This window comes from Oryx dammah, unplaced genomic scaffold (genome assembly GCF_014754425.2).
Source record: "Oryx dammah isolate SB20612 unplaced genomic scaffold, SCBI_Odam_1.1 HiC_scaffold_10, whole genome shotgun sequence".
Lineage (NCBI taxonomy): Eukaryota > Metazoa > Chordata > Mammalia > Artiodactyla > Bovidae > Oryx > Oryx dammah.
The window spans coordinates 61,191,094-61,206,242 of NW_024070194.1; the positions used below are offsets into that span (position 1 = coordinate 61,191,094).

At 39.6% G+C, this 15,149-nt stretch overlaps 1 protein-coding gene and 1 non-coding gene across 5 annotated transcripts in view; both read left to right on the plus strand.

Moving 5' to 3' along the window:
* Nucleotides 1-15,149, plus strand: part of NEBL (nebulette) — a 384,633-nt gene that overhangs the window by 361,914 nt on the left and 7,570 nt on the right. For all 4 annotated transcript variants that reach the window (XM_040248597.1, XM_040248594.1, XM_040248595.1 and 1 more), the window contains one exon: nucleotides 14,882-14,988. In XM_040248597.1, coding sequence (XP_040104531.1) covers nucleotides 14,882-14,988 — 107 coding nt within the window. The remainder of the gene's footprint in view (nucleotides 1-14,881; nucleotides 14,989-15,149) is intronic.
* TRNAC-GCA lies at nucleotides 13,177-13,248 on the plus strand. The gene has a single exon. It is a non-coding gene; the product is annotated as a tRNA-Cys (tRNA).

Below are 15,149 nucleotides of genomic sequence, written 5' to 3' on the forward strand. Positions count from 1 at the left end.
ATAAAAGATAAAGTTATTGTCATCAGTGAACTTGCTTTTTGGTGGGTGAACCAGATGCATGAACCCATTGTGCTCAGGAAGGCATTGTAATGGAGAGTTAGAATCAGCCAGGCTGACTGATGGGAAAGAAGTGTTTTAGGCAGAGACGTAGCATGTGAGAGAGAATATAGTACATTGTAAACTTAATGTATTTGGCATACATTAAGCCCGGGGACTGTGCATCTAAGAGATGAGCCAGAGCCAGAGAGTGGGTGCTGCTGAGCCACTGTCTCTTCAGAGGCAGAGTTCTGCTGAATATAATTGAATATGGTTTCTTTGCATGTTTCCTTGGACTTCATTGTGCAGGAGACGTAGAGGCAATTTAGAGGACCAGTAACCTAGCCTGGTAAGCCACCGAGTCTCTGCCTTGGAAGTTTAATCCGCTTAAGCATCCATTTTGCTTTGAATAATCTAGATTTTACCAAGAGTCTTGACTCTTTGAGCATCAAATGACCACAAGGTCTTATCAGTCTTCTGGAGGGGTTAATGGTGTAGAGACAGACTGGTGGATTTTTATTTCAAATATCACAGCTACTCTTATTGTTAACATTTGTCATTTGTGTAGAAGAGCAGAAACATCAAAACCTAAGCACCTTCCTTCCTACTCTCAGACTCCCAGACTCCAGACAAAATAGTCAACAGCTGGATATTTACCAGGCATCTTAAATCTTATGTCTAGAACCAAAATCTTATTTCCTGTCTTCCCCACAAAACAAACAAACATCTGCTCTTGCCTTTGTTCACCAGCTCAGCTGATGACACAACACTTCACCTCAGTACTGAGGCAAAAACCCTGGCCTCGCCCATTACCTTTCTTCCTCTCACTTCACATCTAATCCATCTGTAAGCCTGTTGGCTCTGTCTCCAAAATGTGTTCATGTCTCATCCAGCCATGTCTCACCACGTCCACTGTACCCCAAGAGGATCACCATTCTGTCTCCTAGAGATTGCAGATATTGGCTCCTGGTTTTTGTAATTCCATTCTTACTTTTTCGGGCTGGCCACCACTCGGCTGCCAGTGACCTTTAAAAACTTGCACCTGATCTCATTACATCTTTGTTCAAAATAATATAATGGCTTCAATCACACTGCGTCTAAAAACTGAGATCCAGTCTGCAACGTGTCAAATCGTCTGGCCCTTGGTCTTGTCCCCTGTTCATCTTCTCCTGGACTACCTGCTCCAGCCACACAGACCTCTGAGCTATTGATGTTAGGTCTTCTCACATGTGGGCCTTTGCAATCTCTGATGCCTTTGTCTGGAGCAGTCTATCCCAGATATTTCTGTGGTTTGCTCACTTCCTTCAGGTCTGATTAAATGTCAACTAATCAGAAAGAAGAAGTGGGTGACAGAGGATGAGATGGTTGGATGGTATCACCAACTCAATGGACATGAGTCTGAGCAACCTCCAGGAGATAGTGAAGGGCAGGGAATCCTGGCATGCTGCAGTCCATGGGGTCGCAGAGTTGGATATGACTTAGTGACTGAACAACAGCAACAACAAATCAGGAAGGGTTTCCTTGATCACTCTGCCTTGAAATCTCTCAACCCACACACACTCATAACTATCCCTTTGCTTTGCTTTATTTTTCTCTATACTTTTTTTTAAGCTCTGCTGCTGCTGCTGCTAAGTCGCTTCAGTCGTGTCTGACTCTGTGCGACCTCATAGATGGCAGCCCACCAGGCTCCCCCGTCCCTGGGATTCTCCAGGCAAGAACACTGGGGTGGGTTGCCATTTCCTTCTCCAATGCATGAAAGTGAAAAGTGAAATTGAAGTCACTCAGTCATGTCCGACTCTTCGTGACCCCATGGACTGCAGCCTACCAGGCTCCTCTGTCCATGGGATTTGCCAGGCAAGAGTACTGGAGTGGGTTGCCATTGCCTTCTCTGTATTGAGGCATAATTGACATACAAATTTTGCACCTATATAATCTATAAATTTTGATGAGTTCAGACATGCACATAGGTCTGTGATACTGTCACTACATTAAGGTGATGAACATGTATACCACCTCTAAAAATTTCCTTGTGTTCTTTTGTGTGTACATTTGTGTGTTGTGATAAGAACACTTAACATGAGAACTACCCTTTTAAAATATTTTAAAGTGTGTAATACAGTACTGTAAACTGTAGGTGCAGTTTAGACCTCATATTAGACATTCATGTATATTATAGAATATATAAATATATTCTACTTAAATTTGATCTGAAATTTAAAGAAACAGCTTTGCTGCACGTGTTAAATCTCTAAAACTTGGCATTAGTCTTTAATTTATTAGTGTTAATTAAAGTTAATTTGACTTGAATGTAGCTTGTTATATTTTTTTTAAAAAGAAGTCATGTAGAATGTATCACCAGAATGTAACTTTGAAACCTATGTTTATTACAATACCTGAGTCAGCTAATGACCTTTCATAACCAAGACATCAGTAAATTATTCCTACATTAACACTTCCATTCTCATATAAATAATTTTCTGTCAGTGTTTTGTTTATTGAGGACATCTCTTCTCAGTAGGGACTCAATAGAGTAGAAGTGCCCATCAGAATTCTGAAATTCATGCCTTTTATGGCCCCTCTCTTGGTGTACTCTAGCTTCTTGTTTAATCATGAAATACATGGAGTCAGAGAATTGAATGGACCATGTGGCTTTCCTTCCGGTGCCTGGAACAGGACCAGGAGCGCTTGCTCAGTGAAGAGCTTGAACAAGTCATCGCTTTCCTAGGCTCAGTGAAGACCACTAGGATCTGCCTTAAGTTCCTAAAGAACAATAGACATCATGGAGAGCTTAATTTGCTATGAAACGGGAAACAGAAATGTTAAACGCAGGCACAATAATAAACTGCTAGTGTATTTTAAAGGGGTGGGTATGTATCCAATCAGCAGCGTTTCTAAATATCTTTTAATATGAATAGTGTCCATAAAGTCACAATACTTTGCCCAGTATTCACATTAATTTTTTCTGTTGATTCTGTTTTTCCACTGAAGATTTCTGGTTTATGATTTATAGATGGTTTTCTGTCCCAAGTTCATGTTATTGGTTTTCAGTGATGAGCATTTTTAAAATTAGATAACCAGAACAGCCTACAAGAAAATACACTCTGGATTTTAAACTCTTTGCCTTCATTTAAAATAAGCTTTCCAGTATTTCTATTTTTGCCACTAATTCAGTTTTGTGATTACTGATTGACAACCCTTAATCCCCTGAAAAAAAATCCAATCCTTCCCAGCCTGACTTCTGTAAATAAAGTACATCCAATAAGAGAATCCCAGTTATACTATTTCCCTTCCGTGTATTTGAGTGTTGTTGCCCATCCAGTTTTGAGATGTCTGCTAGAATCTGTCAAAATCTGTTTAATATCTTCATTTAAGTTTAAGGCTTCTTGGTGGCTCAGATGGTAAAGAATCTGCCTGAGTGCCAGAGACCAGTGTTTGATCCTTGGGTTGGGAAGATCCCTGGAGAAAGGAATAGTTACCTACTTGCCTGGAGAATTCTATGGACAGAGAAACCTGGCAGGCTACAGTCTGTGGGGTCACAAAGAGCCTGGTGGGCTACGGTCCGTGGGGTCACAAAGAGTTGGACGTGACTGAGCAACTAACACTTCCACTTTCACTTTAAGTTTAGGAAGGTTTAAGGAGTTGATTGAAATACTGAATTTCTGTGGTGAAACGAATCTATAGGAAAACAAATGATTCCTTTATAATATAAAATCCAGTTGGTAGAATATTACATAATTATATTTAGCCATTTAGTCAGTACATCTAGCCTGGGGCGGGGGTGGGGGGCCCACAGTGTAGATTGTTACAAACTCTTCTTTAGTTCTGTTGCTCCCCCAAGAAAAAGGTTCAGGGCTCTGACTGAATTTGAATTCCTTAGAGAGACTCATATTCCTAGTATCAATAGAGTTGGAATGAAAGAAACGTCATAAGTTTCCTTTTCTGAGTGTGAAGTTGAGGAAAGGATCAAATACTAATGAATAGCACTTGTTCCAAGATACACATGTGTCTTTCATTGATTTGCCAAAATTAAATCAAAGGATTCCATATGTGTCTGAAGGAGAACCATCTGACACTTGAAGTAGCAAACAATAAAACTTTAAAAATATATTTCCTGTGAAGCTAAGTTGATTGGGAAAAAGAAGGTCTGATCATCAAGAAGGATATAAATGTGTCTCTAGCATCTGTGTCAAATGAGTAAGCTTTGAAAGAGCTTTATAAATCGTAAATGGCTACACGTAACGGAGAGACTGGGCGTTCTTGCTTTCTGTTTAGTATTTTATTATTATCTATTACTAAGTATTGTTGAACATTAGCAATGAAGATGGGAAGTGGTAGTTTTGGGTTTTATATAGATCAAAATTGAGGTCCAAGTTGGATAATAGATTGAGTGTACGTATATATTTACCTTTCTGTCTTACACATAAAACAATCAAGTTGTAATCTTATCTTTGTAGTCACAGATTTCCCTGTTCTCCCCCAACTTCCTATTTCATCCAGGTGCCCACATCCTCCTGCCCCAAGCCCCAGGCTAGTAGGTCATAGGGGCTGGATGGTGACTTTACAGGAACTGCTTAAAATGTCCACAGGCTGATACAGCTGGGCGATGGATCAAGTTTCTGGCCTTCGTTTTTCTCATTAGCTCCTGCCATCCAGGCTCCTTGTTATGTGCTGCTTCTCTTGTGACCAGTGTCCTATTTCTGCCCTCCTCCCAAACGCTCTGTTTATGCTGCATTTCTCAGACATTCTGGTTCTTGATCTTTATCTTACACCATATACCTGACCTTTGTACACCGAATTTATTTACTGTTCTGTCAGGCACTTTCCTAGAGCCTGTCTCAGTGTGCTTATAAATGTGTGCCTTGATCACAATGACCCCTTATCCACCCTCCTACCTGACTGGGACTTTGTATACCTGTCTATTTCTCTGGCCCCCACCACTTACCTTGAACTTAGAGCTTGGGCTCTGGGAAAGCCAGACAATCCTTGACATTCAGTTTTCCACATCTCCCTATCTTCAAATCATATCAGAGGCACATTGCGTCAGTTTCATAAATGTTTTTTCATTGGTTGAAGAAGATGCCTGCTTATTCGCAAGTGTAATCAATACTGAGACATGTCTAGATGTGATATTTAGTGTGGCTTGTTACTAAGGCAGTCTAATGTAAAACTATTCAGGAAGTCCTCGTGGACTGATGATGTTCCTTAAGAGTTGGTATCTTATTGGTGCTAGAATAAACTAAAGGCATAGTCCAGTTTTATATCTTTAAGAATATATTACATATATTGATCCAATAAGTATTTACAGAATTGCTTCTTCAATAGTGTAATGAGATTTTCTTTCATTGTACTTGAATAATGATGAATTTTTCTATGTAAGATTGACTTACACAATATCAGCAGTAGTGGTCACTGAGGAAAATTGGGATTTGCTGTGAGATGACTTTTCAGTCATGGCATAATTTGTGTGCAATAGCTAGTCTTGGTGGTATGGCCTACCTAAATGGAAACAGTGTCCCTATCTACCTGCTGTCCTTAAGTTCTTTATTGCTTTCATCTTATGAGAGAACTGCCCCAAATCGTATAGTTCTTGTCAGGAAACCACATGCATATCCACAGTGTGCATTCCTTCTTCTTTTTTTTTTTTTTTTTGTCTTATTTTGGAGGACTGTGTCCATGTGGCTGTAGATACAGATATGTGCAATGTGGATTTTGTGCCTTGAGAATATTATTAAAGACTCTCTACTTTGGGGCAGAAATTATTTCCTTTTCCATCAGTGACAGCCCTGCTTGTATTTGTGCTTTGGGTTATGGTTATAGTTGGGGAGATTATTCTGGCTTTGATAGCTAAAATTTAGAAATACACCTGAGAAAAAAAACTATGCAAGTTGAAATTCAAATGTAAATGTAGGAATGAGTTGACTAGATTATTCTGAAGCAAAATAGCAGATATTCTTCAATCCAAAGCATTCTGTTTCTATTCGAACCACATTATGTCACAGCTCAGTTCTGTCAGTTCAGTCATTCACAGACTGAAGTTTTCCAGAGAAAAAACAGTTAGCTTTGCAATCAAAACATATTGCTTTTCTGGTTTTTTGAGACTAATCACGTTTAGCCGGAAGATAATTTAACATATAACTAATTTTGTGTCTTTTTCAACATTTAGGAATTGCAGAGTCCCAAAACAATCTTTCAGAAGTTCTTACTTGAGACAACTAAGCCAAATATATAAATAAAATGGTCAAATGTATGCATGTATGGTTCTAAAAAGTACATAATTCATATATATTTTTCCTTTTGTGGTGAACAAGTAATTAGGAATATTTAACTAGCCAACATATTTGATTGAAGCAACATTTTAAGTTTGTCCTTTAAGTTTAGGGAAGAAAATGTTTAGGTCGTCTCCTGAGCTTAATTGTATTTTTGGCTAGATTCTTGATACGTCTGTGGGAATCGATTTGTCACTATGCTGATGATGACTTGAGGCAGTCACATTTTTCAGGCTGTTTCTACAGGATGATTTTGAAAATTTTTAGGTGGCATCATGATGGGGGGGTCTTTGCTGCTTACTGGAAAAGTAGTTCAAGTCGTATTAAGAGATGTGACTTGAACATAGACTTGAAATTATTCAGACGGGGTAAGGTGACTGAATATAGTCACCCTGGGTAACTTAGGATAGTACTGGCCACAGGAAGAAGATTAAACACATTCACATGCACACTCCAGAGACTTATCAGAGGCCAGAATGACCCTTAAAGATATCTCAAAGCTGTTACTTCAGAAGTGATGCTACTGTCAGTGATTTCAGCTTGCTTTTCCAAAAGTGAATGAATTATTCTCACTATAATTTGTTCCAGGGATGTTCAGGCACACCTCATCAGCCACAGACATGGGAACTTCTTGTGGAGTTTGTACCCTACGTTTACCACAAAAAGTCAGTGACCACTGGAGTTGCCTCTGAGATCATACGAAGCCTGCCTTGTGCTTCTCCCCATTAGACCTCGTTCTGTTTTCTTCTCCCTCTCGCTCCCGTCTGCCCCACTGGTGGGAGTGTGTGGTTGATGCTGACTCTTCTGACTTAAGGTCCTGCCGTCTCTATGTCTAGAAGCTCCTCTCCACACTGTAGAGCTCGTCCACGTTTCTGAATTCATAATACATATTTGTAGATTTCATCTTTTGCTGTCTTGTCATTTTGCCCATGATCATGTTGATGCGGTACAGCCCAGAGTTTAGTTTCTGGAGTCAGATTGTTAGCATTTAAATACTAGCTCCTATGTGGCTCTGATATTTTTGACCAAGTTACTGAGTCTTGCTAGCCTTCGGACTTCCTGTCTGTAAAGTGGGCATTTACTCTCTGTGAAGTGGTGACGGTTCCACCAGTTTGTGTATGTGATACACTAGGCACCGGGCCACGCATGGTTTAAGGAGAGGGACCAACCGTGCCAATTTACCCAAGACCAGGAGGGCTGCCGGGAAGCAGAACCGTCAGTGCAAACCTGAAAAGCAAGCTGAGTTAGTCCCCCTAGTTGTAAGCATTTCCTTTATATTATTCAAATGTATTGTACTTATATTTTGTATTCCTATGTTACATCTTTCCCCTGTTAGGTTTCACAGAGGCTCATATCTAGGTGCTTAAACATCTTCATGTGTACTGCATTTTCCTAAAAGAGATTTACATTACCTTATGGTAATAAAATTCACATACAACTAGAAAATTAAAGATGACATGGAGGAGAAATTGTTAGGAATGTAGCATTGGCTTGAGAGAGGATTTTTGATTTTGGAAAGATAGTTTTTAAAAATGTATTCCAAATGCTTAGAACAGTGTGAATAATAAAAGAGGTTAACTGTTACCTCCAGGAAAAAATTATACACAAAAGAAAATATAATCACAGATTGCTACTGTTTAATCAAGTGATCAAGCAATCCCAAAGCACAGTGTGGCTGCAGGGCTGTCTTGCCACACTTTCTATAAATCCAGCTGGTAAGAAAACAAAGAAGCCTTTATACCCACAACACAGCAAGTAGCATGGGCTTCATGTGGCAAGGATGCCGATTCCCTGTGCCCCTCCACCCTCTGAGTTCCAAGGAAGATATGGCAACGGGTCGTGGGTGCAAGCCCAGGTAGATGCTGAGCACACAGAGGTTGTGTGTCGCAGCTGAGAAGGGCTTAGAAAGCTCACAGTCATGTAAGATAATCACAGGTTATCTAGCAAACCTGCCCAACTTTTGCCCCACAGGGAGACACTACCTATATGAACCCGATTAGGAAACAAGTCTTCTCTGGGGAGGAAAGGGAAATTGTATTATTGGAAAGACATTTCTTGCCTGCAGAACCTACATGTCCTCTCAAATGGCCCTGCCCTGCTCAAGACCCCAAAGTGGGGACTTCGTCCACCCCTCTGTCATTGGCGCCACATGGTGCTTGCCTCATGGGAGTTCGCATGTTAGCCCTCAGTTATCCTGCAGCGAGCTCCTTCCCACAATCCCCAGTTGTTCCTTGAGTCCTGGGTTAAATATTTGCCCGCACAAATAAGGACACTCATCCAATTCATGAGGGCTCCATTCTCATGACCTAATCACCCCAAAGTCCCCATCTCCAAATACCACCACATTTGGGGATTAGGATTCAACACATGAATTTGTGGGGATACAGACATTTGGTCCATTGCAGAGGGAGAGAGGGAATTTGGGAGTAGCATAAATAGGGTCACATGTGCCCCTAAATTTGTTTCAGGTGGAGAAGAAGGAGTCCAGCGGTAGCTTAGTTGCTCTTCATTGTGGCTGCCCATTTGAATTGCCTGGAAGATTTAAAAAATAAAACACTAGTGTCCACTCCTTCGCACTCCCACCCCAGAGACTCTGATTTAATTAATCAGGGTGGTAGGGAGACATGGACAACAGCCTGGTTTTAAAATACTCCAGGTGAATTTAATATGCAGCCAGGGTTGAAACTCGCTGCGAGTAACTGAACCCTCTCTGTCTCTTCCTTTTATTCCCATAGTGACTTCATGGACTGTAGGCTCCCGCCAGGCTCCTCTGTCCATGGGATTCTCTAGGCAAAAATACTGGAGTGGGTTGCCATACCCTCCTCCAGGGGATCTTCCCAACCCAGGAATCAAATCCAGGTCTCCAGCATTACAGGCAGATTCTTTACCATCTGAGCCACCAGGGAAGCCCCAGATAGGATCAAGCTTATTGTTTAATATTTACTTCCAAACTAACAGCATCTGCATTCTTTCTCTTTAAAATTCATGTCTTCATTCAGTTCAGCAATTTTCCTGTGCTTGTCTAAATAGAGATGTTTTTTTGTCCTTGTTGATTAGCCACTAAGTTGTGTCTGACTCTTTGCAATCCCATGGACTATAGCCCACCAGGCTCCTCTGTCCATGGAATTTCCCAGGCAAGAACACTGGAGTGGATTACCATTCCCTTCTCCAGGGGATCTTCCTGAGCCAGGGATCCAACCCAGGTCTTCTACACTGGCAGGCAGATTCTTTACCACTAAGCCACCAGGGGAAGATAAAACCTAATTACATTCTTTGACATGTATTAGCTGATAAAACATAGTTAGGTGTTAGAAAATATGATGATTTCATTGCATCTTGTATTCTTTACTGGAAAATTCCTGAGGGCTGATTTTCTCCTTATTCTAGATTTTTAAAAATGCCTTTAAGTAAACCCCCACTTTATTTTCTCTGTGCATGTTGTCTATAGTAGCTATAGACTTAATGCTTGTGTCCCCCCAAATTCATATATTGAAATCCTTACCACCAGTATGATGGTAATGTGGCCTTTGGGAGGAGATTAGTTTGTGAGGGTGGAGTTCTCGTGAATGGGATTAGTGCCCTTATATAAAAGAGACTCCCACCCCCCCCCATATAGATAAATAAATAATAAAAACAAAAGAGACCCCACACAGTTCCATCACCCTCCCGCCTTCTGCCATGTAAAGGACTCAGTGAAAAGATTCCTCTGTGAATCAGGAAGCAAATCCTCACCAGACACCGAATCTGCTGATGCTTTGTTTTGGACTTTCCAGCTTCCAGAACTGTGAGAAAGAAATGATGTGGCTTAAGCCACCTAGTCCGGTGTTTTTAAACCAGCCCAAATGATTTTATACCTGGCCAAGATGTCAGTACAGCATGATATTTATTTTTATGTTCTGCATTTGAAATTTGGTTGTCTACTATTATTTTATAGTCATTGAGAGGCTGTCAAAACCTCCGCTGTGTCTGTAATGACCTGAGACTTTTATTGTGGTCACTGTGCAGAGATGGTTATTCTGATGCCTTCCTGGTTAACCTCCCAGGCTCTGGATTTTTATTCTATAAAGTGGAAATTCAGTGACACCTGTATTAGAGGCTTGTTCTGTTTTGCTAGGGGGCAATATATAAAGCCCCAGGCACATGGAGGATACCTCCATAATACTCCTTTTCTTCTGCTGCTTACTCTGGGTACCTCCCCAAGATGGGTCATTTTTGGGTGTGCTTTTTCTACTGCTAATTGAGGTAATTCTACTTTTTCTTCATTAAATTATTTTGGTTCATTTATTCTAATCTTCGTGTGTTTGCATGTATTTCCTTATTTTTCTAGTTTCAGATTTCTGAAAGCTCCTAAAGATTTTTCTTCATACATTTTCACCTTCTGTTTTATGGTCTTCCTGTCTACTTCTTTACCTTGATTTTCTTTCCTTCCATTGTAAGACTAGACCTTAAATAGAAAATATTAGTGTTGGCTGTTTATGGAAGAATTTATTGGGCACTAGAAGAGATATTTTGGTTTTATAAATACTATGCATGCATTCATGCTAAGTTGCTTCAGTCTTGTGGGACTCTTTGCAACCCCATGGACTGTAGTCCTCCAGTCTCCTCTGTTCATGGAATTTCCCAAGCAAGAATCCTGGATTGTCATGCCCTCCTTAGGGGACCCTCCCGATCTCTCTTATGTCTCTTGATTGGCAGGTGTGTTCTTTACCACTAGTGCCACCTGGGAAACCCTTATAAATATTATAGGACATTCAAATAGAGCCCCAAATCTGCAGAGCTTTAGTCAGCTTCCAGATCTCTGGTCAATCTCTGATTTATCAATGTGAAATGGAAGTTGAGTCACAGTTTCATGTTTTCTGGTTGCCTTAGTATCATGAAAGCTATTTTTTTTTGCCTTTATTTTTTTGAAATAGAAACTACTTAACCTCAAGACTCTTGGGATGGAAGGCCATCATACCTTTGCCATCATTGGTACCAGTGTGCATGGGGACTGACCACTAGTGCAATAAGGAAGGCACTGTGTGTTCTTCTCTTTCTTAAGAAATTCTTGTTCATTGCAAAATTAGCCTAATATCTTGCTTTTGCAAAACTGATTGAATTCCATATTTTCATGAACAATATCTCATACTCATCCTTTACTCAAATTTTATTAAGGAATAAACCCAATTTCCAGAGCTATTGCTTGAAATTTCCTTTTGCTTGTTCCACCTATGTTTCATTAAAAAAAACATTCATGTAGCAAAACAATAAAAAAGCAATGTTTGTGCCTGCTTTTAAATAGGCATTTGCTTTTAGTAAGTTGATTCCTCTGAGCTCTCAGTTATAGTTTTATAGTCCTAATACGAGCTTCCTAAAAAACCTTTTATTGTACCGAGTATAAGGTAGATAACAGGTTTGATAACCCCAAAAGTACTTGTGTTAAATACTATAGCCAGAGAGGGAGATAAAAATAATCAATAAAGGTGAGAGGAGAGACCATAAGGACAAGGTAGTTTGTATTTACTCTAGAATGAGATTTCTCATTCTAAACTCTTCTGTTCTTTCCAACCCATGCATGTTTAGGATAAATACTTTCTTCTCCCTCTGTATTTCACAGTAGCTACAGATTCCTTTTGGAGGTCAGATTTGAACAATTAAGTAGGCATAAATTTAATTCCGAAGAAGGCAATGGCACTCCGCTCCAGTACTCTTGCCTGGAGAATCCCATGGATGGAGGAGCCTGGTGGGCTGCAGTCCATGGGGTCGCTTAGAGTTGGACACGACTGAAGCAACTTAGCACCAGCTGCAGCAAATTTACTTCATTTTTAAATGCCAAAATTAGAGAACACTTTTTAAAACAATTTTTATTGGAGTATAGTTGATTTACAATGTTGTGTTAGTTTTAGATGTATAGCAAAGTAAATCAGTTATACATATATTCATTCTTTTTAGATTTTAGACCTTTTCTCATACAGGTTATTAAAGAATACTGAATAGAGTTCCCTGATCTACACAGTTCAGTTCAGTCACTCAGTCGTGTCTGACTCTTTGCGACCCCATGAATCACAGCACACCAGGCCTCCCTGTCCATCACCAACTCCCAGAGTTCACTCAGACTCATGTCCATCGAGTCAGTGATGCCATCCAGCCATCTCATCCTCTGTCTTCCCCTTCTTCTCCTGCCCTCAATCTCTCCCAGCATCAGAATCTTTTCCAATGAGTCAACTCTTCAACGTGAGGTGGCCAAAGTACTGGAGTTTCAGCTTTAGCATCATTCCTTCCAAAGAAATCCCAGGGCTGATCTCCTTCAGAATGGACTAGTTGGATCTCCTTGCAGTCCAGGGGACTCTCAAGAGTCTTCTCCAACACCACAGTTCAAAAGCATCAATTCTTCGGTGCTCAGCCTTCTTCACAGTCCAACTCTCATATCCATACATGACCACAGGAAAAACCATAGCCTTGACTAGATGGACCTTTGTTGCCAAAGTAATGTCTCTGCTTTTGAATATGCTGTCTAGGTTGGTCATAACTTTTCTTCCAAGGAGTATGTGTTTTTTAATTTCATGGGTGCAATCACCATCTGCAGTGATTTGGAGCCCCCAAAATAAAGTCTGACACTGTTTTCACTGTTTCCCCATCTATTTCCCATGAAGTGATGGGACCAGATGCCATGATCTTCGTTTTCTGAATGTTGAGCTTTAAGCCAACTTTTTCACTCTCCACTTTCACTTTCATCAAGAGGCTTTTTAGCTCCTCTTCACTTTCTGCTAAGGGTGGTGTCATCTGCATATCTGAGGTTATTGTTATTTCTCCCGGCAATCTTGATTCCAGCTTGTGCTTCTTCCCGTCCAGCGTTTCTCATGATGTACTCTGCATATAAGGCTGCATATAGGCTTCCCTGGTGGCTCAGATGGTAAAGCATCTGCCTGCAATGCAGGAGACCCGGGTTCAATCCCTGGGTAGGGAAGATCCTCTGGAGAAGGCAATGGCAACCCACTCCAGTACTCTTGCTTGGAAAATCCCATGGACGGAGGAGCCTGGTAGGCTACAGTCTATGGGGTCGTAAAGAGTCGGAGACAACTGAGCGACTTCACTTTCACTGATCTACACAGTAGGTCTTTATTATCAATTTTATATATGATAGTGTGTATATGTTAATCCCAGTCGCCTAATTTAGTCTTTTTCTCCTTTTGCGTTTGGCAACCATAAGTTTGGAAAATACATTATGGAAAATACATTAATGATTTGTAACTTTCTGATTAAACTTCTTTAAAGTTTGATGTTCTCATATATCATTAGAATGAGTGTGCCACTTATAAAATAGTAATTATTCATAATACCCAAGAATTGTATCTGCTTTATTCTTTTATTATAATGTCCTGAGTAAATCAACCATTATAATTACTTTATATACTCAACCCGATTGAACAAACATGACAATCTATTGTGGTTTTTATAGGACTTGTATCATACAAGTTTTACTATGATGAAGGGAATGCCTACTAGAATACCTTCATCTATAGCCTGTGATTCTGATTACAAATAGACACTACTGATTTTTGTGGGGTTTTATCCAGCTTCTGTATTAGTTTCTCTAGAATTCCGTTTTCTTCAAAGCAGGAACTATGTCTTTTGAATGTCATTAATTAGTGTGAGACTAGCACAGACTAAGTGAATACCCTCTTTTTTTTAATGTAGAAGTTTAATGTTTATGAAATTATTTAAGTGGTTTGGTTCCTAAGGTTTTTAACATTAGTCAACTGATTTATAGCCAAAATAAAATTCTTATATGATTCATATATATGATCCATATATTCTAAATAAAATTTTCTTTAAAGGGTACAGACTTACTCTTAACTGCTGAACAAACATTTGTTTCTAAACATATGGTATGTTTACCATCTTTGTAAAGGTAACATTCAGCAGCATGTCTCAAAATACTGAAAGCATCTATTGTTAAGTATTCGGTATTTTGTGAAAACACTTATATCCTGTCACTGGTTTGAAAATCCAATGAAATTCCTTTAAATTTCTTTTTTTTTAATTGACATATAGCTGGTTTACAATGTTGTGTTAGTTTCAGATTTACATCACAGTGATTCAGTTATACGTGTAAATCTATTCTTTTTCAGATTCTTTTCCTTTCTAGGTTATTATAAAATATTGAGTATAGTTCCCTATGCTATACAGTAAGTCTTTGCTATAAATTCCTTTAAATTTCTTATTTTTATTTTGGAAAATGCCTACAAGGATCATACAGCCAAGTGAAAACATGATTTTTTTAAAAGAGATTATGGGAATTTTTGTTATTTGTGTTGTTTTAATATATAGCATCTGCAATAGAGCATCACAAGCATTTCTAACATATATTTGGTTGCATGTTACGCTGATTACCTATATATATATGCCCTTAATGACTGAAATTTATAGTACCCTAGAGATCACTTACAACATCACTGCTCAAATTTCACATGACACGGAAAATGGCGTTTTGTTCCAGAATTGTCTAGCTGAGCATGGGGTTACTTGAGGGCTTGGGATGGGTACTCTGAGGCTCATTTTAAGGATTCTGTGTGTGTCTGTGTCTGTTTAACGTCCAGCACCCGTTCTTCCTGGAGCCTACCAGCAAAGCCATTCTCAAGGGTATGGGTACATGCATCAGACCAGCCTGTCATCTGTGAGGTCAATGCAGCATTCACCAAACCTAGTAAGTGCCCATTTGAAGTGCTCCTCCTTCCTTGGTCTTCATAGTTTATCTCCAGAATATAAAAGCACATGGAAATACAGTTGGATTGAATATGGTTCATTTTTTACATAAAATATAAATGATGATGTGTTGCCATTTGTATAGCTTCTTCTAAGGAAGTA